This window comes from Harmonia axyridis, chromosome 5, assembly GCF_914767665.1.
Source record: "Harmonia axyridis chromosome 5, icHarAxyr1.1, whole genome shotgun sequence".
NCBI lineage: Eukaryota > Metazoa > Arthropoda > Insecta > Coleoptera > Coccinellidae > Harmonia > Harmonia axyridis.
The window spans coordinates 22583993-22610016 of record NC_059505.1 but is presented as its reverse complement, the minus strand read 5'-3'; the positions used below and the strand labels follow the sequence as shown (position 1 = coordinate 22610016).

The following is a 26024-nucleotide window of genomic DNA, read 5'->3' as shown; positions in this document are numbered from 1 at the left end:
TTACCATTTATTTGTTTATTTGATGCAACAATATTTTTTTGACTAAAATTTTGAGCTTTTCAGCTTTATTTGATACTTACGCAGAATTAGCCATCCCATGCGCGATATTTCCCAGCACATGGAGAATTTCGTGCAATGAGAGTATTTAAAATTTTTTCATTGTATTTTTTAAGTCGATTCGTCAGAGAAATTCTTCTGACTCGCATCAGTAAGTCAGAATAACCTATATTTGAAGGTTCTATTTCTCTTTATAATCAAGATAGAGAGTGTTTTATTGATTTTGTCAATTTCTTCAATTACTAATAACTTTAGAACCACCCTATATATTTTCATGATAGTTTTTGGTACGTTTATTCTCTGCCACAAATACTTCATACAGACAGCAACTGAATTTTTTTCTGAGGTCTGGCCTAGGAAAAATTCATAAATAAGATTCAACCTAAGAAATACCATGTATATCAAAATTTCTCGAATTAGATAGGATATTCGAATGAAGGAGAAAAAACTAGAAGGGTCAAGGTATTTCTTGAACTTCCACATGCGATTTTAATACTCAATAAATCTAGTAGTAATAGGAAAAGTTCAGAAGTTATGCCCGCCACTCACGAGTCGTTTTTTCGAGCGTTTGGAAGCGAGGCGTCCAAATGGCAGCTAATCTACACTGCCTGCCATCCCTTGCTGCCATCGAAACCTGCCACTCAAGAGGTTGTTTTATTGAATATCCGGGTCGGATTTCAGATGGTCACAGACAGCTGGAAATTTATCAGGTACCGTCGGAACTTCGTAGCGTACCAAATTCTTGTGCAAAATGAAAGAATTTTTGATAGGTTTCATCGAAATATTTAGGCAGAAAACCTGTTGATGGAAAATAAAAAGGCCGCCATACGCAAACAGGAATATCAAAAATAAAGCCTATGGGGAACTAGTAGAATATTCCAAAGGAAAATTACAGAATGAAAGAGTAGATGTAAATTTATATTTGGCCGATATCGTTTTTCATCGTTATTGACAAGTCTTCCTCTACATTGAAATAAACATTCATTAATTTCTCTTAAAATATACTCGTTTTCTTTAATATCAAAATGACAGCTCTTTTTGGAAAACCCCTTCTGTTTAACAACTGATATTTTAGGTAATTTCATTTCAAATTAGCTAATAACAATTATAGTTTCCGACATATTTTTTGATACGACGGATTCTTCATTCGATACGTAAACAGAAAATTACAGGCTGGGACAAGTTTTACTACCAATTAAATTGAAATAACAATTTAAGGATTACATTGTAACCGCAGTTTCGAACGTATTTTAGTTCATCTTCAGACACTGTGAAGATTCTACCAACCAAAAAAACACATATTTTTATTTTTTGCATATCCTGCAATTTTTATTATTACTTTCTCTAAACTATATATACATGGCTATTTACAGGGGGAAACATTCATGATACATTTGTTCAAATTATAATTATAATTAGCACCTAATCTGTGATCATATCTAATGAAGAAAATTTTGATTTATATACAATTATTCACATAGATGTGAGTGAAGTAAAAATTTTTCTAGAGGTATGTTGAACCAAAAAAACACATATACGTCTAAGGTGGATTTAGGGTGGGTAAATGGAAAGGAAAAAAAAAATCATATCAATGTGATATGATGAGTAAGTTTATGCTTTATTTTGATGTTAGTATTTTGCGTAGTTGTCGTGCCGAGGTAATTAGTTTTTTCCAGTTTTTTGGAAGTGTAATTGAAAAATTTATGTGTTTGGTTGTGTATTATTTCCTGGATGGTCTCAATATTTCCGGTTGAATGTAATTTTTTTAATTTCGTGTATCTTGTTTTATTCAGAATGACTCGAAGAAATTTATTTTGTATTATTTGGAGTTTTTTGTAGCTGGTTTTCGATGTGTTGCTCCAAATGGGATTTGCATACAAGAATGCTGGTCTGATGCCTTGTTTGTAAATACGAATTTTAGATTTTTTGCTTAATCTGCTACTTCTGCTTATTAATGGGAAAATGTTACGAAGTATTATATAACCTTTTTGGGATATACTGCTTATATGTTCATTGAAGTTTAGTTTTTTATCCAAGGTAAGGCCCAAGTATTTGACTGAATTTTGAGGGCTGATTATATTGCCGTTTAGGATTATTTTATTTGTAATTGGAGGTAGTTTTCGTTTTTGTGTGAAATGTATAAGGGTGGTTTTATTCGCATTGATTTTGATTTTCCATTTATTGTAATATTTGTCAAGCTCATTCAAATGGTTTTGAATATATTTGTTAGCCTGGTTTGGATTTGTGGATTCAGATATGATTGCCGTATCATCGGCAAATATTTTCAATTTTGTTTGACTGGTTTTTGGAATGTCGTTTATATAGTAGTTGAATAGTATGGGGGATAATAAGCCTCCCTGAGGAACCCCAGCGGAAATTGTGTGTTTTCGAGAAAGAGATGTTTCAACCCTAACTTGGAATGATCGACCAGTAATATATGAATTTATTATTTTTATTATAAAAGGTGGAAACTTGGTTTGGAGTAATTTAAAAATGAGGCCTTCGTGCCAGACGGTGTCAAATGCCTTTTCAATATCGAGATTTAACATGGCTGTAATTTTTTTATAATTGGAATTTTTAGTTATTTGATCTGTTATTGTTCCTAATTGGAGTATCGTACTGTGGGAAGGTCTAAATCCAAATTGTTCATCAATCAATTCTTTGTGTTGAGTTTCATGGTCTTTAATCCTGTTGAGGATAATTTTCTCAAGTACCTTTGACATGGTTGGCAGAAGGCTGATAGGTCGATAATTTGCCGCGTACTTACGATCTTTCTTTGCCTTGGGAAAGGAGAGAACTATGGCATTTTTCCATTCATTTGGAAAATAATTAAGTTTGAGGCAGCTGTTGAATATGTAGCAAAGCTGAACAATGGCTTTTCTTGGGAGGAATTTGAGTGTTCTGTTATTAATTTTGTCTTCGCCTGGTACTTTTTTATTTTTGAAAGATCTAATGATATGACGAATTTCGGTTGGGGAAGTTGGTAATTCCGGGGGAAGATCATAATTTTGGTTAATAAAAGTTTCAAAAGTTTCTTCAACGATTTTTTCAGTTTCCCTGTCGGACATATCGCAAGTTAGTTCATGGGTTTTTGAAAAGGGTTCAGCCAGATGTTCAGCTTTGGAGTAGTTATCGAAAATCAGACCTTGTGCTCCATGCAAGGTTGAAATTCCAGCCGAAGGTTGATTTGTTTTCATCGAACGCATTATTTTCCACATTTCGTTGGAATTTGTTAGATTTTTCGTAAAATTTTCCCATTTTTCACTTTTTAAAGAGTTTGTTATACCTCTAATATAATTAACTGAATTTCTATATTCCTGATATGAACCTGCACTGTTATTTCTTTGCAGTCTTTTCCTTATCTTGTTTTTCATTTTAATGAGTTCCCGTACATACGGGGGTAATTCTAAATGGTTATTATCCGGGAGAGTAGCCTTGTTTGTCGCTTGATGTAGACAAAGTTTTTTTGTTTTCGTGAGATTGCAAATGTTTTTGTGAAGATTCTACAAATGATACAGAGCATTTATGTGAAGCAGGTACAAGAAAGGTGGTACTTGGGAAAACCCAGGGAAGAGGATATAAAATTTGGTAGATAGCGAACGTTTTTGACCGTTATCTAGCTTCCAGGAATTATTTAAAAGTATTGAATATTTTGGAATAACAAAGTTCTGTTTGTTCATTCATAATTTCAAAACTATTTCTGTTGAATAATTTATAGATTTCAATGGATTCTAAATAATTTAGTTTCCTGCCTTTTCATTCCACATGTATTATTTTCATATTATCAATTGTAGGGAAAGGGTGATTATTATCTAAACAATGTGTTGCAAAGGTGAAGAGTCGCTTATTTTTGATGATTTTGATGAAATCTTTTCGATGTTCATTGAATCTAGTTTTGAATGAACGTCCTGTTTGTCCTATATATTTCATATTGCAAGTTGAACATGTTAACTCATAAACTCCCGACTTACTTGTATACAAGTAAGTTAATAAATTCAATTTGTTTTGATATTTTGTTACTGTGTTGTCTGAATATTCAGGTTTGACTAGATTTATTGAGTATTGAAATCGCAAGCTGAAGTTCAAGAAATACAAATTCAAGATAATTCTAAAATACCTACATAATTCATTTACCATTTCTTAGTGTACTTTTCACATTGGTTTCTACAGGATAATTTGTAGTGTGTGTTTTTTTCTGAAGTGTCTTTTCAACAAGGTTAGTCAAATTAATATAGTGTTGGAAAGTTTTGATAGACCATTTTCATACTTTTACAAAAAAATAGGTACTATAGTTTTTTTTTTATTTTCAGTTGAATTTTTGTTTCTAAAAATGCCGGCAATTAGACGTACAAACTTAAGTCGCAGAACCCGTAAAGCTGTAAGTCAAAGAAATACAAGAGCAAGTCAAGCTGATGAGCAACGTGAAACGCGGAATGAAGTTGAACGGAATCGATGGAACCGGAACCAACAAAATAGAAGTGTTGCGTTTAACCCCTATATAAATATAAACCAGCCACGTCTTTGCAATGGCACCCGACTTGCGGTGAAGAGATTAATGAATAACGTGATGAAACCACAATTTTGAAAGGGAAGTACAAAGGGGAAGACGTTTTAATTCCTTTAATTCCGAACGACATGCCGTGCGGCTAGCATTTGCAATGTTGATAAATAAATCACAAGGGCAGTCGCTAAGTGTTTGTGGCATTAATCTTGAAAATTCATGTTTTACCCATGGCCAGTTATATGTCGCCTGTTCCCGTGTCAGAATACCAATAACACTATTTATATACGCGCCAGAAAATAAAACTAAGAATATTGTGTATCATAAAGCATTAGAATAATGCTTTGTTTTTGGAATAATTTTGATTTATTGATATACCAACAGCAATACTTAATAAAGAAATTAACTCATAGATACTTTTTGATTATAGGGCAGTACGAAGTTCGCCGGGTCAGCTAGTATATTTTAAAAGTTCTTCAATGTTTGTCATTATTCCCACAAAGAAAAAAATCCCTTTTTTGTTCAAGAAATAACTTGCCCCCTTTAGTTTTTTTCATTTATTCAAATATTCTATCATATTTAAGAAATTTTGATATACAGGGTGTTTTTTTTTTGGTTGAATCTTATTCATCAATTTTCCTAGTCCGGGCCTGAAGTAAAAATTCAGTTGCCATGTCTGTATGAAGTAGTTGTTATCGGTGATAAGCGTACCGAATATCATGAAAATATATAGGGTGGTTCGAAAGTTATGGGTAATTGAAGAAATCGACAGAATCAATAGAACATTCTGTATCTTGATTATAAAGAGATAGACCCTTCAAATATAGGTTATTCTGACTCGCCTCAGTGTTTTCAATCTACTCTACAATTTGTTCATTTTCATTACCCTAAGGATTTATTAACCCAAGGTTTATTTATTATTATTACTCTCATAAGAGTTTATTGCTACATCAAGAACTATGAAAATAATTTTTCAGTCGAATAATAATAATGATAATAAAGAATATCCAATGATTTTCTATGGAAATCTAAAAAGTATTATCATAAATTCAAGAACCATTCCATTAAGATAAATCTCATAAATTTTTCTCACTATTACAGACCGGTTTTGTGGAAACTCTGAAGCCACAATTTACCCCTGGGCAGGCTTTGACCAGTGCTCCCACTCCTGTGTCAACAATGGAAGAAAAAATAACAATCATGCAAATTCAACAAGAATGTGAAAATAGAAACCAACAAATTAAGGATCTACAAGAAAAGCTCGAAACTTTAAAAATAAAAAGACAAGAAGATAAAGAAAAATTAAAGGATTTCGATAAATTGAAGATTCAGGTGATGTTTCATATACTACTTTTAGGAGTATTGTTTTAGTGTTTTAGAACATCTCAATTGATTGAATTAATGCCAACATTGATTCTTTGAAATTTCCTGAGATATTATCAGTATTTCCTTTTTGCAAAAGAATGAAAAATCTTTCAAATGATTTCTTGGGAATTTCTTGAAGTACATACCTATAGGGTTCAATAATTCCTATAGGATTCAATAAATTCAGATTTCAATCATTTTTCATTTGAGATATCACTGGTGGATCTGAGGGACTTTTCACCTCCATCAGCCCGAGAGTTCTAAATAGTCGATATTGGTTGAAGAATTTTAATCTGGATATGCAATACAATAATTCAACAGATTGTAAATTAATTTCTTCACAATGTCTGTGTTTTTCCAATTTTAGCCCGGAAATGGCCTCAAACGATTAAGTTTTATTCATTAATGACGAAGCTGTCCTTAAATTCGATTCAGTTAGGCTGCCTTCAGCACGTTAACTCTCGAACGGAAAGACCTGAAAACTTGAATTTTTCAGGGTAGGTTAGGATCTTGGTAGCCGCAGTTGAGTTCTTTAGGGCCGATATTATGAAGTATAACCGACGGTTTTGTGTCCCTGATGAAGGTATAAACAGACCAACGCAGACTGCGGGAACGGGAGCGATGCGTTAGATGCGGCAGCGGGCAGATTGCATAGCATGCACACCAACGCGATAATAATATAATAAGGCAAAACTACTGTGTGAACTGCGGGAAAACACTGCACGCTGCGAACCGAAATTAATTCGCAGACATTCCGCAATTCGCTTGCGTTCTCAATAATTATGTTTTGCTCTCTTCCTATTTTTCTGAAACTGATATACTTGGTAAATTTTGGTAATTTTGGTAATTGGTAAATGTTTTCATTTGTTCGCATTCCTATATTCAGCGCCTTTGACTCATCATTTAAACGAATAACATTATTTTATATTCCTATATTTTACTGTAACCCATCCTCTTCGCCACTTGGGATGTATTTAACTTGTAGTTAAATGTGATGCTGATTGAATTCTGAATGAATCCCATTCGACTCCCCACAACAACAATAGTCATTCGTGATCGAGCTGAGATTATTTGAATCAATGGTTCAAGTAGAATATAGTACACTTTCCGTATTATACAGACTACCCCAATTATTCAAATGTTCGAGCATTCTAAATTCCATTGTAAAACTAGGAATTTGTGAATAGTTGAATAATCAAGCACTTTAATAATCTAATATTCATTTGACGAGTCAAGTATTCAAATTGTTGTTATGACAAAAAATTCAAATAAAGGGTATTCGAATGCAAGTCCGACCCCTAGTTTTGACAACGTTATCAATACGAAATTTTGAACGAAACTTGAAATTGTTATTCTACTGGATTTGATTACTTTGGATACAAATTGCTATTAATCTATCATGGCCGGACCAGACACCCCTCTGAAAAAATTCCTAGATCCACCAGTGTATAAAGTAACTAAATAGATTTTCCATATGAGGCTTTTTTGTTTTTTATTATTTTTCTATTTAGATTTTGTAATTTTGTCACCATGCTTAAAATTGAAGATAGGTGAATGTGATTATTTGCAGTTAGATCATCTGCTTGAATTCAAATCTAAAATTATGGAGTCACAAGCTAGTCTTCAAAGAGAACTTCAGAGAGCAAAACAAGAAGCAAAAGAAGCCGTAGAAGCTAGAGAAACTCACGCTGAAGATGTGGGAGACCTCGCAGAAACGTTAGAAATGGCACTCCTAGATAAAGAAATGGCGGAAGAAAAATGTGAAACTCTCCAATTGGAACTGACTGTCTGCAAGGAAAAACTAGAGGAGGTTACCCTAGATATGGAGATATTGAAAAATGAAATGCAAGAAAAAGGTAATTTACCTACATATCTTTGAATTGGAGGCTTTTAGTTTTAAAATATTTTTCAGCAAGTGGTATAAAAGCAGCAGATGATGAACTGACAAGTTACGAAATCAAGCAGATTCAACAGCAAAATCTTCGCCTCAAAGAAACTCTTGTGAAGATGAGAGATCTTTCTGCGCATGATAAACATGAGTATCAGAAGCTCATGAAAGATATGGAACAGAAAAATTCTGAAATTACAGAGTTGGGTAAAACCAAAGAAAAACTCAGTGCTAGGGTTGAAGCATTAGAACAACAAATTGCAGACTTGCAGGAACAGGTAAATGGAGGAGTTATTTAATTAATTATCCATGATACGAGGGTTACTATTTATGTTTGAGAATACAAAAAATTAACAAGCGATTTTGATTCGAAATATTTTTATTGTTTTTCCAAATAATCGCCTTAAAAATCTATACACTTTTGCATGTGATTGAACCATTCTTCGAAACATTTTTTCCAATCAAAAGATAGTAGTTCTTAAACATGCATTTTGAAGGACTCTACCTCATCTTCGGGCGATGAAAATCGTTGTACACGAAGTTTATTTTTAATTTCTGGGAAGATGAAGAAGTCATTCGGTGCCAAGTCGGGGCTGTTATTTGATTTTTTGTGTGTCCAAATACTCATTCGTTGCATTTGATGTGTGTGAGCTCGCATTGTCATGATGCAAGATGATTCGTCGTTTTAGGTTTGTGTCTCTCAATTTACCGATAATTTCAGGCAAACAAATGGTTTCATACCACTCTAAATTAACGGTATTTTGATTTTCAAGAGCCACAATTGCCACAGGACCAGAAAGACGCCACCATTTGTTTCTTAACGCTTCGAGAACGAACAACTTTTGTTGGCTTTGCTTCACATTGAAACACCCAAACTACCGACTCGCCTTTTCTTTCTGGCTTGTATGCATAACTCCACGACTCATCATCACTTGTGACGATGTTGTATAGCGCTTTGGATGGACCACAGTCGAATTGCGAAATCATTTTACGGCACCAATCGACAGGAGTAATTTTTTGAGCATCATTCAACAAATGTGAAATCTAACTTGCTCAGAGCTACCGAACATACAAATGTTCGTGCAAAGTCATACTAATGCTTGATTTCCTGATATGTCACATGACGATCTTTTCCAATTAGTTTTCTTATAGCGACTTATTGTGGACGACCTTCCTCAACTTCTTACATGAACGAACTACGTCCACGTTTGAATGCAATGTACCAGCGATATACAGTGGCTTTAATTGGTGCTTCATCACCAACAGCTGAATTTAGTTGATAGATGAATTTTTCTCAAGTCAGACTATGCCAAAAGTTATAATTTTCATAGCTCGAATATTTTCACGAGTTAAATCCATATTTTGGCAGAGTTGAAATTTTCAATTTAAGATGCCAATTGAAAAGTTCCCGGTCTATCATAGTAAAAAAATTTTTTTGGCAAAATTCGATTTTATTATTCAACATAGTTGCCTCCGAGGGCGATACAGCGATTATAGCGATCTTCCAACTTTTAGATACCATTGTTGTAGTACGAGATATCTTTTGCTTCAAAATAGGCCTCAGTTTCGGCGATTACTTCTTCAGTGGCGCTAAATTTCTTTCCAGCGAGCATTCTTTTGAGGTCTGAGATTTGTCTTGATTTGTGACACGATCCATTGTCTTGATGAAACAGCACGTTTTTTTCTTCAAATGGGGCCGTTTTTTCATCCTTTAAACGATCCAATAACGCTATAAAATAATAGCTGTTGATGGTCTGGCCCTTTTGAAGGTAATCAATGGATATTTTTCCTTACGCATCCCAGAATACTGATGCCATAATCTTGCCATCTGATTGTTGTGTTTTTCCTCGCTTTGGATTCGGTTCATCGTGTGCAGTCCACTCAGCTGACTGTCCATTGGACTTCGGAGTGAAATGATGGAGCCATGTTTCATCTATTGTCACATATCGACGCAAAAATTCAGGTTTATTGCACTTAACGTCCACTGTGTTCGCCGTATTCGGTGCTCCTTTCACCACGTTTAAATTTAGCATACCAATCAATGATGGTTGATTTTCCTGGTGCAGACCCCGGAAACTCTTCATCAAGCCAAGCTTTTGCTTCAACTTTATTTTTTCCCTTCAAAAAGCAATATTTTATCAGCACACAAAATTCTTTTTTTTCCATCTTTTTCCAACAAAAGTAGCTACACTAATAACGTAATATCTCACGAACTGCTGTCAAATTTCGACACGTATCGTTTGAAGGTTGGTACTAACTGAAAATCATATGGATTTAATACTAGCACCGCCATCTGTGCATCAGACCCTGGAATTTTCAATTGGCTTAATACTGCAAACAACAAAAATTGTGCTCGTACGTCAAAACGTTAAGTACTTATAACTAAGATGCATAGAATCCCTGGTGTGTGTACTGATTCGATTTTGTTTCACACTTTTTGAGATATTCACCTATTGCTTTGGTGTTCTGTTTCACCAGAGTTCTTCAAAATTGTTCGAATTCCCACTATCTGCCTTGTCGCCGTTTAAAAATGAAATATTGATTTTAGACCTTACAAACTTTCACAATAAATTACAATTCAGTTTCTATCGAATTATCAATGAAATCAATGGAATATAATGAAGAGTATAGAAGATTGTTAAGATCATAGAATATAAAATATTATTGTTCTATACTCAAAGGTCAAGAAAGTCGAGAGTCGAAAGAAATATCAAATATAAACGATGTATGCCAGAGACAACAACTCCCCACGAAATTTTATCCGATATTTTGCATCCTTGTCTCGCTCATCTTTAAAGGCAGTTGGAGATGGCGCCACATCCACATTAGAATGATATAGACAAAGATAGATGACGAAGGCAAAATCGGATAAATTTAGTGAAGGAGTTGACAGTCTCATTGGTTGTCTCTGCTGTATGCGTCATCTGAAACAGACGCGATCTCTCGAAATCAAGTAGGTAAAATCTGAAAAATCTCCCGATATGTGTGAAAGTTTTACAGGCATGAATACACACCCCAAGATTTCTATGCGTTTTACTTATAACACAAAAAATGTCAAATTTTACGATGTCAATCAGATTTCACCTGGCAATATCAGTGTTGCCAATTCTCAATACATAAATAGTAGCCCTTGTATCCTTCGATAGTTCACTTAATCGAAATTCACTAGGTATATATTTTTTATTGATTAAGGCTTCCATAAACCATCGCGGCAAATGCGAATATTCGTACCGCATCCGATTCATCATATTGTTTCTACGCCGCTCTATAGATGAGTTCACACCAGAGCGGTTTTTATCGTTAAGATACTATGTGATATTCGGAACACATTTCCGTCACCGAATGCGGTACAATTTTTCGCGTTGGTTTGTGGGAGCTTTAACACAGCTATAAACATTTATTGGTGACCGCTCTTGTTTAGCTCTTCTCTGTCTCACTTCATCATGAAGATCAGGTAAATCCTCAGAATAATTCTATGTTTATTACTCTATGGGTGAATCTAATGAATCTCATTCCATAGTTTTTCAAAATCCAACATAAAATTCAAAGCGTGAGAATATTTTGAGAACCAATTGTTGATGATGATTTTGTGGTTGGACTTGGCCATAATCCTGTGTCTTTTAACGTTGTTGGAATACGTTTTATGACGTTATTTCATTGCTAAGATGAATACCATAAAAGCGAATTTTCGCTGTTAGTTCTTTGCTGTTGGTTGTATAAAAAAAAAATAAATATGAAAAATTAATTCTAGGTTGAACTAAATACTAAAGATAATGAAAATATTTAAAACATTTTAAATATTCAGTTTTCTTTCAGATGATCCTAGGATTTCTAATATATTTTCATTCAATATTGAATTCAAAATCATAATAAGTATTCAAAAGATCAATCCCAGTCAATCTCCCACTTCCTATTGTACTTCTTAAATACGGTTTCAGTCTCTTGAGTGTTGAATAAGTAGGTACTTTCCGGCATGGCCGTCGATACTGGTAACGATAAAAAATTTTGCGTGATATAGACATTTCAGAAAATAACTCCAAATCATATTTAGAAGATATTGCACTAAGTTTTGAATCAGGAATTCTCGATGATTCCTTCTTCCACATTTTGAATTCACATTCAAGGCGATTTGTAACTCCACTAATTTTGAAGCTAGATGTTTCTATTGCTTTGGAACCTTTTCCGAGTACCATAATTGCATATTTTTTATGATCGAGCAATCCCTCCATGCGTCGACAACTTCGTCGTCTTTAGGAAGTATTTTTGTAGGAGGTGTTCAACAATACTTGATTTTTTTTGTTAATTTTCTTTATCATGGTGTTCAACTATTGAACTACTACATGTAATTGAAACGAATTTTCAATTTTCTTCATGATGATGACCTAAAGGTTTTTGCGCAAAATTTGTATGTAATTTGAACATAGAATTAACACAACAGAAAAATATACATTAATTTTTTTAGGTCGACGCGGCTTTGGGAGCAGAAGAAATGGTTGTGTTGCTCGGAGAACAAAAGTTAACATTGGAAGAGAGGGTAACTGCCTTAGAGGAAGAAGTGTCGGAGCTTGAAGCATTGCAGGATATGAATAATCAACTTCTCGAAGGAAGTAATGAAATTGAAGCAGATCTAAGAGAGGAATTAGAAATGGCCAGAGCTCAAACAAGACAGGTAAGTGAAGACTTATTATATAGTGAATATGAAAATTTTCAAGTTCTGTGGACAGGCGACATAGTATCCTACTAAAGTTTTGGAAAACACACTGAAATTTCTAGTGAGTAATAACTTTTTGGTTAGCAGATTCGATTAATGCTAGGCTCTCAATTACCAGACACCAAAAGCAAATTGTACAAAGTTTATTTACCTAGCATACGTATGAACCAATTATCATTTGCAAGTAAAGAAATGTGACCTAATTCGAAGACAAAAAACAATATGTGCTAGTTAGTTATTAGGTTAACTTAGATGTAAGAATCTCCCTCTTGAATACCATTAATGTATAAAATTAAAACATCCACATTGGCATCCATGGTGTTAAACTTATTTCACATGTTGTAAATAGGTGATTTTATGAGTATATTTGTCCTCGGTTTTGGCAGGTAAAAGCCTTGATCAAGTCTGCTATTTAAGCGTGGGATACATAGATTTAGCTTAGACAACAAATAGAAACAGTTTATCATGCAATGTATCAGCTTATACAGGGTGTTCCAAACTAAGTCGGCACCATTTCCAACTCTCTTATTGTTGATGCTACGATGTCGGTTAATGGGCAAACTAGTAGCATTTTTAGTGATCTTCTTGATGCCGAAAAAAAAAAAAATTGACAGTCGCGTTGTCACAATATTTCATAAAATGATTTTTTTCAATGGTACACCCTATATCGTTTTATGCATTTCGATTCGTAATAACATTCCCAACAACAAAGCTCATTTGACTTTTTTCCGTAAAGGTGAAAATAAGACAGTTGTATGAATAGGAAACATTTATAACAAACGGATTTGATAAAGCGCTATAAAATATCGAGTAAATGTTCAAAAACACCGCCTTCTTGTTGAACACATATTTGGGCCCTTCTGTTGAGACTATTGATTCACAAAATGAATGCGGCTAGTGAAATGGCTTTATGATGGAAATTATCGTTTTTTATATCAATACCAAATAGCTTAGTGGAGCCAATTGAGTGGTGCGACATGATGATCACGAGTTTCACGAGTTCACATCCCAGCGCAATTTTTTTTTTTTACTGTCTTATTTTGCTATGAACTTGCTAAAAGTGCATCAAGGTTAAGACCTGCTGGACATGAGCCTTTCTGTGGGATAGGAAAAGACCAATATAAAGCTGCGGTCCAGCTATGGGAGTTGAACAGTAGGACAATCCACTGGACTAACACTCCTAGACTTGTTCAGGCAAAGAAATTCGTGAAGATTTCACCTACCTACGCCAAAAAGCTCCTGAAGCCGAGCTTCGGGTGATGGTGGGAATGCTGACGGGGCACTGTCGGTACAAACATCATTTGTTCCGTATGGGAAAGTCAGCAGACGAGATTTGCAGGCTCTGTGGATCGGAAGCAGAAACAGCCGAACACTTGATATGCAAGTGCCTGGAGCTGGCTGGCCTAAGAACCATTCACATGGGTATGCCGGTCCTGGATACTAGAGAGGTAACGGCCAAGGCCCCCAAGGAGGTTGTCAATTTTATTAACGTCGTTGACAACCTCCCTGGGTTTCTATGAATGAGTAGGGTAGTGAACAAAAGATCTGCATGGTCCCAGTTTCCGGAAGGCTTACCGAACCAAAACGACCCCAGTTCAAATAATAATAATAATAAAAATATTTTGCTATTAGTAACAAAATATTGTCATTCATATAAATACTTAAAATGGTTGTTTGGAAAATCATGAGGTTTTATTCGCCAAAATCAATAAATTTTTTGTACTAATGAAAGAAATAAATATTTCAAAATAAGTCGCCCATTTTCTACTTTCGGAAGAAAGGTGATATGAGTTTTATTGTTGAGAATATTATTAGGAATCGAAATGCATGAAAAACTATAGGGTGCTCTATTGAAAAAAATATAATTTTATGAAATATTATGACAACGCGACTTTCAATTTCCATTTGTTTTCGTCATCGAAAGACCACTAAAAATGCTACCAGTTTGCCCATTCAACTGAAATCGTAGCATCAATAATAACGGAGTTGGAAATGGTACCGACTTAATTTAGAACACCCTGTATATCATAATTTAGGAGTAACAGTCTACGTCCTCAAAATCGATGTCATTGATAAATTTGGAAAGTGGTACCAGGTTGCTGCCCTGTGACACTCCTCTGTTTGCGATATTTTCATTAGCTTCTGAACTACATATAAACTTGACAAAAAAGATACGTCCGGTGAAATATGAACGTAAAAGATGGAGAAATTGCCGAATGCAGCCAGCATCATCCAATTTGCGCTGCCGAATTCTGTCAAAAAATCCGTGTAGACACCATCCACCTGTACCTGATACAAACAAACTGCGTAAAAGATGCCAAATTCGTCGCTGTAGATCTCCTGCTGATGAAACTGTGTTGATGTTCCGCACAAGGATTTCTGATGGACGGAAAAATTCTGTTATATATGCACATCTCAAACGCCTTCGCAAAATTGTATATAGTTATATATATATCGCTCAGTACACCAGATTTGTGGACAGGACATAACAGATATCTTCGGAAAGCTTTCGCTTCCCCAAAGAATATTGCATACTGTCTGAGGATTTTTAGATATGCACTGGCGCAATTCTTAAGCCAAAAAACTGAGAAACCTTCTTTCAGACTGACAAGAATCTCACTCTCACTGTAGGACTTCAAGGATATTATCGGATTGTTGGAAGCAGATTTGAAGGTCACAGCGGAGTAACCAAAAGGACGCACCAGGAATGACCAGTCAGTGTCAAGAATCATTGACTAGTGTAGAGGGGAGTTATATCTACGAAAAATAAAACTTTGCTACAGCTTCGTCAAAATCAATTCTATTTGCCGGTCCCGAAAGGGTCAGCGCAATGTCAAGAGCAGGATGGTAGGCATCCTCCGTGACAAATAGGCCATCATTGCATTGTATGCTTCATTCAACGATTGATACAACTAGGTCTAGAAGTCTACCTGATTGTTCATTAATATTGTTTTATTGATTTGAATTGTAAAATTATAATTGAATCACTATTTAATCGAATGATTGAATTTCTTGATAGGTTCAATATTATGAGCGAATTGTTTCCGTAAGAATCGTTCCACCAAACGGCTATTTGTGGTGACAGTACACTAGAGAAAAGTATACTCCCAAGAACGAGAAAAGATTTGCACTAAAAATTGCACCTGATCTTGAATTCCGTCAAATTCAGTGCTGTGATGAGAAATGAGGTATCATCCGCAAAGAGCAAAATCTTAATGGAGATATAAAGTGACGGGTACTACTTATCCATTTAAGCTGTACTAAAAATTGAGAGAAACAAAAATGAACAATCAAAACTAAAAAAAAAAAAATGTAATTATAAGTGGTTTGACACAGATCAAAAATAATGATGAAGAAAACCTCAACACCCTCAACACATTGGTGAAAAACTCGAAGTAAATTTTGAAAAGGAAAGGATTGCAAAAGGATTGGAAAAGGAGCGAAAACTCAATTCAGGGTCATGTTTAGGAATGAAGAATTGAAAACAAATAATTATGGAAGCTAAGAAACAGGCAAATCTGAACCCAAGCCAACTAGGAATTAGTGGAAAACTCCAAGGGTATTACCTGTGCATAAGAAAATTTTAGGCCCATATCTATACTGCCAGCCATTTCTAAGGTTCTCGAGTCCCTTATCAGAACAAGATTGCTCTCTTTGTTGGAAAAAAGCATGTTGCTTTCAAGTCAGCAACATGGCTTCATAAGGGGAAGATCCACGATAACGGTCATGATCCAGATGACAGAGTTCATTATGGAGGCACTGGTCAGCACAGATGAAATGATGTTAACCTGCAAGGATTTGAGTAAGGCATTCGATTTCGTGGAACACCATAAACTCCTATCCAAGTTGGAATATGTTGGGGTCCGAGGGCCAGCTCTTGATCTGATAAAATCTTACTTGCAGGACCGTACAAATAAAGGACCTTGATGGAAAAATATCTTCCAGAGTTACCAAGTAGTAGTCCAAGGATAGGATGCTTACATCGATGACTTGGTGCATAATGTTGTGGTGGATGACGTAGTGCTCTTTGCGGATGTCGCCTTTCTAAAGAGAGAAAAAGTGGAAGGTTTTCTGGAGGCGAAATCTAAAAAATCCATAGATGATGCTGTTGGTTGGTTCATAAACAACAGTGTGAGTGTGAATGCTGATAAAACGAAGGAGCTCGTAATTACCACCAAACGATGAAACAAAGACAGTATATCCCTGCTTGGATTATCAATAAGCGGAAACCTAGGTTGGGATCTGCATGTGAACGAATTGTCTGGCAAACTTTCGACAGCAGTCTTCGCAATTAGAAATATAAAGAACTTTCTCACAGAAAAAGAAGCCCTGATTGTGTCCTGTGCTCAATTCCACGGACGGATGATCTATGGCATCATTCTTCAGGGGGCGTCCTCGGAAGCGGGAAGGAAATTCCTGACACAGAAAAATGCTATCAGAATAGTAGCAGGGGAAGGTCGGATGACAAGCTATAGACCACTTTTTAAAAATATGGAATACTTAATGTTCCATGGTTTACATCATGGAGTGCCTCTTATATGTGCATGTGAGCGGAAACAGGTTCCAGAAACACTTACCCTATGTCCTACGTGAGCGACTAATGTTACGACGCGAGCGACGCCAATTTTATGTACTACGCGAGCGATGTGAGCAGCGCGACTTTTTTTTGTCCTACGTTGAAATCTACAAACGCGACACGACGCGACATAAATATGGTTGGGTTGGGATTGTGCATTGCGGAAGATCAGTCCGTTGTCATACGCTTGTAGAGAAACAGTTATAATGAGGTGGTCAAGAAAACGTAAATTATTCATATGTAAAAATGTGGCTTTAAAAATGCTAATTGTAAGACGCAGAAAAATGGGAAGAAAGAGAAATCCAACAGATAAATTTTTTTTGGAACGAATGAATTTTGGAGAGTTTCACAACTTATATAAACAATTAAGGACTTCTTCAAATTTATTCCACAGTTATTATAGATTGCTTCCTACAACATTTGACTATATAGTGAACATTTGACTATATAGAAACAACAAAAAAAAAAAAATCTAAGAAATACGTTAACCTTTACTGAATTGAAATATTGCATGGATACATATTACATATAAATAAGGTTTATTTATTATTACTCAATGATATATTAACCTCAACTATATTTATTTCCTTCAAATGGATATTTCTTCAGCATTCTCAATATAAGTTATGCGTAAATAAATGAAGTGTAATAATAAATGATGATTATTGGTGGGATTTCAAATAAATTATTTATTTCCATGAAACTAATATTTGTTTGACCATAGATCCAATAAATGATTCATTAACTATAATGCATTTTCGATAATATCAAATAAACACTTCTCTCAGTGTATATAATACTATAGTTAATTCGTCAATCTTACATGCTCATATATAATAGTCTAAAACTCTATAACAAACTACCGGATAGCCTGACATCACTACATTACAATGCTTTTGAGAAAAAAAATAAAAAGCTTGCTTAAAAAAATGCATTCTACTCGATGGATGAGTTTCTGTCCCATAAATTCTAGTCATCCTTCTAAAAATTGTTTATTTTGTCGTTGATTGTATCGTACTGTGCAATTTGTAACGTGTAAATATGTACTTATATTTTGACATCATCTGTATATACTTGAAATGAAGAAATCTATCTATCTATCCATATGAATATCCAACTGAAGTACTATATAAAAAAATAATCATAAAAAGAGTCAAAATCTATTGAAGAGAGTCCAAAATATAACAAACCGAGAAACAAGACGAAAAAGTTCATACTACCTATAGTCCAAGAAAATGATCAATGAAATACGAATTTTGAGGTTAAAACTTGAATTTTCGATATAAGTTACTTTGAAGCATCTAAAAACGAACTGTGAAAGGTTTTTTTGAATTCACCCCCGAGAAGGGGTGAAAAAAAATAAAAAAAGTGGTTTTTTTGAAATTTTGGGGAAATGGTAAGTGTTAGAAAAAAATTAAAGAGTCTGCTATGGTACTCAAATGAAAGGTCTCGTTGGGAGAACCGTTGATCCCAGATCGAAAGTTAGACCATTTTTGAGTTCCTCCCAACGAGACCTTTCATTTGAGTACCATATCAGACTTTTTAATTTTTTTTGAAATCCCAAAAAACTGCTATAACTCAAGAACCGTTGATCCCAGATCGAAAGTTAGACCATTTTTGAGTTCCTCCCAACGAGGCCTTTCATTTGAGTACCATATCAGACTTTTTTTGTGGGTGTTTTCTTGAAAAAAAAATTGGCGGCGGATCACGTTCAAAATTTGGTTACATGCAGAATTTTCGATTCTGAATATACATCTACCATCGGTTTCTTCCTAGCACTTCCCAGAGGTGAGATATGGCTAATTTTGTAGAAAAATAGTGCTTTAAATGTGTATACAAATTTTTCTGATCGAAATCGATGCCTGATTCGGAATGTACATCCTCGAAACTATCTAAATACACCATAATAAGTTCAAATTCGATCGGTCGTATTTTTCGAAAAAACCAAGACTATAACCTTGGATATTTTTTCGCCAAAAAAAGTTTTTGATTCAGATCGACTCCAAAATTTGATGTAATACAGTATTTTCCATGCATGAGGTACCGAAGTCGGTAGTAAAAGCAAAGTCGCCGCCACACAATATCTTTCACCAGGTAAATTATTTTATACCTGCTTGAAAAGAACAGGTAAAAATTAAATTTCAACGCGTATGGTCAATTTCTTAAAATATTAATCTATTAAAAAAAAAATATATATTTTCATCAGTTAAAGTTGATTTAATTTGAAAATAAAAATTTTAAATTGTTATAACTTTTTTATAAACAATTAAAAAAAAAAATTTTCTCTAGAATTAAAGTTTATAATCATATAAGTAATTTAAAAAAAAAAATTATGGGTTTTTTCAATTTTTCAACAACTTATGATTTTTTAAAGTTCCTGTTATCATCCCCTAGCTTCTAGCTATCCTATCTCAGTTAATTTCAATTTTAGGAAAAACAGTTATGAGAACATTTTTATGTAAAATTTTACGCTCTACAACTTTTATTCGAAACTTTTTTTTCTAACACTCACCATTTCCCCAAAATTTAAAAAAAAACACTTTTTTTATTTTTTTTCACCCCTTCTCGGGGGTGAATTCAAAAAAACCTTTCACAGTTCGTTTTTAGATGCTTCAAAGTAACTTATATCGAAAATTCAAGTTTTAACCTCAAAATTCGTATTTCATTGATCATTTTCTTGGACTACTATATAGAACAAATACAGAAAGTCGGAGGAAGATAACTTTTAAGAGTATGCTTGGCCATATCAAAAATTCATTGAAATGTAAAATCAATAATTAAAATAAATTTAACTTTAAATCAACTATAGAAACAACAAATTCTTGAGTAATAGTTGTATTTTCAAATAAATGAATAAATATAATTAGGTAGACCATTCACAAATATAATTAATAATAAAAGAATATTTATTGGAATCTTGCTAATCCACACTTACATGTAAGCATTTGGGCTTCAAAGGCATTGATTTCTTGATTATCTACAACTAAGAAAAATGAAATAATAATAAAGGATGTATTTTCGGAAGCTCATGGTATGTTCCACTGGAATCTGCGCTAAGTCCCTTGAGGTCTTATTGTTAAGTTCAAGAATTTCGAAGATAGTATATTTGATTTAGTATTTGAGAACTCCACTATCCAGCCTGTTGACTGTATGTATTTTTAGGAATTTTTGTCGACCGTTGACTCTATAAAAGCTCCATAGTTCCTGCTATTCTATTTCCCGTATCAAGCAATCCATGTCGCCCCAAAGTTGCTATATATTTTTATTATGGACTAATATATACAGGGTGTCCCGTAAAGACCACGTCAAACCGAGGGAGAATGTAGATCGAAGGATAACCTACCTGCTATGACAAAATTCCTCTCATAAAAGTCTTACCGTTTTCGAGATATGTATTTTTTTTGAAAATAATGATTTTTTGCCCTTTTCAATAGTTTTGTCTTCACGGTTGGTACAATTTTACACCTTTTTGGTTAATTTTTTCAGTAAAATATTGCTGAAGAATGATTTTAACGTTTACATTAAATACATTCTCCGAACATTTTTAAGGGGGGCTGTGAGAAATATTTTTATTGAAAATTTTGGTAGTGGATTATTTTGTTCATGAAGTTTAGCCCATCGTAGTTGAAAAAAAATGAACCGAGCTACTGCTGCACATTACACCAATAAATTGCATATTTTATAGTGATTTCAAAAAGGTATCACACAAGTCATTTGTTATTCAAAGTAAAAAGATATGGCTGTTTTTATCCCCATGGGTACGTTTCTGACTATAATTTGACGGTTATTATTTAGGGTAGGTACTAATATTTTTAATGAAATGAAAAGCATTTACACTCATTAGAGAACATGTTCTTTGTTACTTAACATTCCTCAAGTCATGCCGAGACAACAAGGTCATTCCTACAAATTTTCGATTAAAACACCCAGACGGTTCACCTTCAACCGTGAACATCCTCGCAAAGTGCAGTCATGCCTTAATCCGAAAAACCATCCACAATATCAGACGATACAACCAACTCGTCACTTTATCATCACTTTGGAATTTTATCGCTTTGCTAACATCCATCCTATTATCTGGGACACTTAGAATCTCTATCGAAAAGGCAGATCATATAAGTGCAAAAAAGACCGATACCCAGAAGAAAAAACTGTTTTTCTTCTCCAACACAAAATCCCACCTAAACAAACATCCAACCCCCCTGTCCTGATGCACAATCTCTCCGATATCCCCATCGATCAAACCACTCGAGAGCTTCTATCTAAAGGATTCAATTTTTGTATCACCCCACACAAACTACCGACCGAAACTATCATTACTCAGGTGGAATCCGCCATATCGCACCTCCCCCCAACCGAAGCCGAGGAAACACGTCAGGACATTGCCAGCACCCTAAGGAGAGCCAAACTTCCTCCATCAAACATCTCATGTTCTGAAAGAATATGTCTCAGAAATCTCCATAATAATACCGATATCATTGTCCTTCCAGCCGACAAGGGTGACGCTACGGTTATTCTCAACACTTCTGACTACGTGGAGAAGATGTCATCCCTTCTGAAGTCTTCAGAATACAAAACCACCCCGCAGGACCCTACAACCTATCTAGAAAAGAAAACCAAAGCTCTCATCACTGCCTCGAAGCTTCCGATAGAAATCAGAAAATCTCTCATCCCAAGGGAAAAATCTTCTCGAATCCCTCGAATTTACGGATTGCGTATGTACGATGGTGATGGCGACGGCGACGTGTTTCAAGAGTTCCTCTGGGAATGCACTTGATAACGGACTTAGGACTCGGACCTGAAACACTAGGTCTGTACGATGGTGATGGCGATGTGTTCAAGAGTTCCACAGGGGATGCAGTTGATAACGAAAGATTAATTGTATTACCAGATTGCTCTAGAGGTTTCCGTTGCAGGATGCCTCTGTGTAACAAAAGTTCCCTGGGGATGCAATTGTTGTATGAGAATCTCAGTAACAAATTGAAGCTTTGTTTATTAGATGTTAGATCGATATCTGTTCATGTTGCCACGTATCACTAACTCACTGGCTATACCCGATTTGGTCGCGAACTATCGAGTAATATACAAACACTGCTGTCGCGGTAGTCCTGCGGATGGCGCTGTGTGGGTTGTATCGTGGGTTACTGCGTAGAAACTCCAATCCATGGTGCCATTAGGAGACGTTGGATTTATGTGGGAAAAATTGCAGGAAATCATATTTCAGAGGGCGATATTTTAGCTTTTCTGAAGAATATCGACGGAAATGAACACATAATTGTGAAGAAACTCGAGACGCTTGCTCTAAATTCTGCTTTCAGTATAGGTTTACCGAATGATGAAACGTATAAGAAAGTGTTTTGTGAATCATTTTGGCCCAAGGGAGTACTCTTAAGGGAATTTTCGTTTAACAAGAATTTTTTTCGCAGGAACAGGGAAAATCTGTCCCAGATAATTTAAGAAAGCTCTCTATGCATTTATATTAAGATGTGAACCTTACAACATCACAGAATTCAGAGAATACTGTAAGAGATAATTGTTTAATTTGACTTGTTCCATATTTACAGTCATGTAATTTTTTGGAATCAATAAATATTATTATCTCCGACTTTTGCCTATACGCGTAGGATTTCTCCTCGCCGTCGGCTTCTCACTCCTCGCTAAGAGGAACATTCACTCAATCCCAGATATTTAAAATATCAGAAGGGTAGAGCTCGGTCGTGTCCGGTCCTTGTGGTCCCCCTGGTTCTCGTCGAACTTCTGGTCCTCTTACACGTGATCCTTGGACCTGTCCTTCGCTTCCTAGGAATTTTCTCACCGTCCTGGCAGTACCTAAAAGAACAGCTTTTTGCATTATATTACATATATACTCACTAAGTCCCAGTTGCTTGATATTCCTCTTGAGATTTTTGGGCACTATTCCAGTTGTTGAGATGATAATTGGAATAGTTTTCGTTGATATCATTCCCCACTGGCGCTTTATCTGAAATTCGAGGTCTCTATATTTTGAAATTTTTTCGACCTCCTTTTGACGCAGGTTGTTGTTATTTGGTATTGCTACGTCAATGAGTAATGCTGTCTTTTGATGTTTATCGACTAGTAATATGAGGGACTGTTTTATCAGTCAAAACTGTACGATCCCAGTACAGCTTATAGCGTTCGTTTTCCAGGATGGTCTCCGGTCGGTACTTGTAATATGGCATTTTTTCAGAATGAATTAGTTTCAATATGGTTGCCAATTATTATTATTATTATTATTATTATCTCACTCTGGAAACTCTGAGTGAAAAAATGTTAATCGCCCAAAAAGGAGCCATGCTGATTATGTTCAGCATCCCTTGCCCCTCTACGTGAGCTTGCACATCGAAAGAATAAGCAAGTAGCAATATGCAATGAGCAAAAGGCATTTCTACACAGGCGATAACGATATAATAGATATTGCCTTACAAATGTATGTGAAATAGTCAATAATATTGATTATTGATTGTTGTCCGTTGCTAATTGCCTATTGCTTCGGTATGCCAGGCGGCTAAGGGATTCTGTGGGCAATAAAGAACGATCTTCAAGACTCCCTAGTCATGTAGTCAGTCCTTTTACTCTCAGAATTTTATATTATAATAATCACCATGTATTTTCATTTCGAACATTTTGGTATACATGAAAGCTGTGATTCGGAGGGCAAAAATTCAAAATTTTATAGATATAAAACGCGTAACCCGAACTTGCTTATTGTTCCCTTGCATGAAAGAAAAAAAATACGAGTCGCCTTGTTCTATACAATAAATTGCCTGATACATATGAAAGCGCGAACCATAGGGTTTTTTAAAAAGCAGACTAAAAGAACTCCTTCAAGATAAGTGTTTCAGAGTATCAGAGCGACAGCAACCTGTTATATCATTACTTTTCTCAAGTAAAAATTAATTCATCTTTATATGTGCTTATTATATGTATATTCCATTGTCGACCTGTCCTATACAGAATCTAAGAGTTATTACTAACTAGTAACTTCCTTGATTTCAATGGTAATTAAAGTATTATTAATTTCAATTCAGGCATTGAGGGATCGAGATGCAGCAATTGAAACAATAGCAGATCGCGAAACCACTATTGGAAAATTTAGGGAACTTGTTCAGAAGCTGAGAGATCAATCAATAGATCTCCAAGATCGTTTGGAGAAGGAATCAAGCAAACCTGTTTCTGGTCTTCCTGAAATTTTAGATTTCAAGAAAATGTTTTCAGAGACTAAAGCTCATACGAAAGCAATTGATTTGGAATTGAGGAAAGTGGATATAGAACAACTTCAACAGCATATAAAGTACCTCACATCTTATATGCCTGACTCCTTCATGAATAGAGGAGGTAAAGTATGATTACGTACATTTTTTTTTAATTCCATCAGAATTGAATTTTGACAATTAATTTTCAGGAGATTATGAAGCTATATTGGTATTGCTTTTGATACCTCGTTTGATAACTAAAAGTGAAATATTGCTTGGTCAGGTGAAAGATAAATTTCCAATTATTGAAAAGATCAGTAGACCAGCAATTCTCAAAGAGCATGCTATTGACCAGTATGCATTTAGATGCAGAGTAGCATATTACATTTATGCATTGCAGGTAAATATGACATATGTTTGTTTTTTTTTTTCTGATTATTTTTGCCGGTATGTAAAATTTCAATTTACAATCAATAGTCTTATAAAATATATAAATTTCACTAGTAGAAAAAACATTGAAAAAACATTTTAGTGTGCTTGTTCCATGGGAACGGCAGATTATAATTTTGTCCAAATGTCTTTGATATTTTCGAATTTTGATGATGTGAATGATTTAAATGATTGGGTTCGACTCACTGATGAAAAATTCGAGGTCAAAATCCATTGTATCGTTTTTTTATCTGCTGTGTACATTATAACTCTCAACCGTCTGTATTACAGACTTCAAATTTTCTGGGTAAATTCATCTTCTGAATATCTCGGAAAAGTTAGTAAATGGACAGATCCACTCTATAGATCCGGAGATACTAAAGGTGTAGTAAAAGGAAATCCATTGATTTTGCCTGAAAAAAAACTTTAATTACCATAGAATGATCCGATTTAGGTCGAATATAAGCCGTTTTGTTCGATAACTTGTTGCTATTTTGAAGGTAATATCATTATACCTATCTCATAGAAGCTATTTACCCTATTGGTAAAAAATTGAGACAGTCGATTTTCACCAGCTTCCGTTGAAGCGAATTTTTCACCAGCAAAATTGTTCGCCATGTACATGAACAGAAGGTAATCCCTTGGTGCCAGGTCTGGACTAAAAGATGGATACATAAGAACCTCCCAACTAAGCTCCCGGAACTTCTGATGAGTAACTGTCGATGTGTGTGGCCTGGCGTTGTCCTGATGGAACACAATTCTTCTCCTATTGGCCAAAGCTGGCCGCTTTTGGGCGATTGCTTCTTTCGGACGGTCCAATTGTAAACAGTACAGTTACGAGTTTACAGTTGTGCCGTAGGGGAGCAGCTCATAGTAGATAATTTCCTGTCACTATCACCAAATACACAGCAAGAACTTCTTAGCCGTCAATACTAGCTTGGCCACCGTTTCCGCCGGCTCACCGCGTGTCGACCTCGACCTTTTCCGCTTGACGTTGTCGTAAGTGGATCCCCAGTCACCAACCGCTTCAAAAAAAGGCTCGATTTTGTTGCGATTCACAGATGGAAATTCGGCCCATGAGGTTTTTTACTTTAACTCGTGTTGTACCCATACGTTGAGCCTCTTTTTGAGACCATCAATTTGCCTTTCAGTGCGTGGTGCATCTTCGATATCGCATTGCGCGTGATTGGCTGTTACAGTATCTGGACCATAAACACTACATATTTATATTTTTGTCCGCCTGGCTTGCATTTTCGCCTTCATCGAAGAAAAAATGTAAAACA

The 26024-nt window shown here is 35.1% G+C and overlaps 1 protein-coding gene across 2 annotated transcripts in view; it reads left to right on the top strand.

The window, feature by feature from the left end:
* Nucleotides 1–26024, top strand: part of LOC123681113 (dynactin subunit 1) — a 48480-nt gene that overhangs the window by 13150 nt on the left and 9306 nt on the right. For both annotated transcript variants that reach the window (XM_045619320.1, XM_045619319.1), the window contains 6 exons: nucleotides 5660–5890; nucleotides 7494–7779; nucleotides 7836–8089; nucleotides 12274–12480; nucleotides 24148–24454; nucleotides 24522–24712. In XM_045619320.1, the coding sequence (XP_045475276.1) occupies nucleotides 5660–5890; nucleotides 7494–7779; nucleotides 7836–8089; nucleotides 12274–12480; nucleotides 24148–24454; nucleotides 24522–24712 (1476 nt within the window). The remainder of the gene's footprint in view (nucleotides 1–5659; nucleotides 5891–7493; nucleotides 7780–7835; nucleotides 8090–12273; nucleotides 12481–24147; nucleotides 24455–24521; nucleotides 24713–26024) is intronic.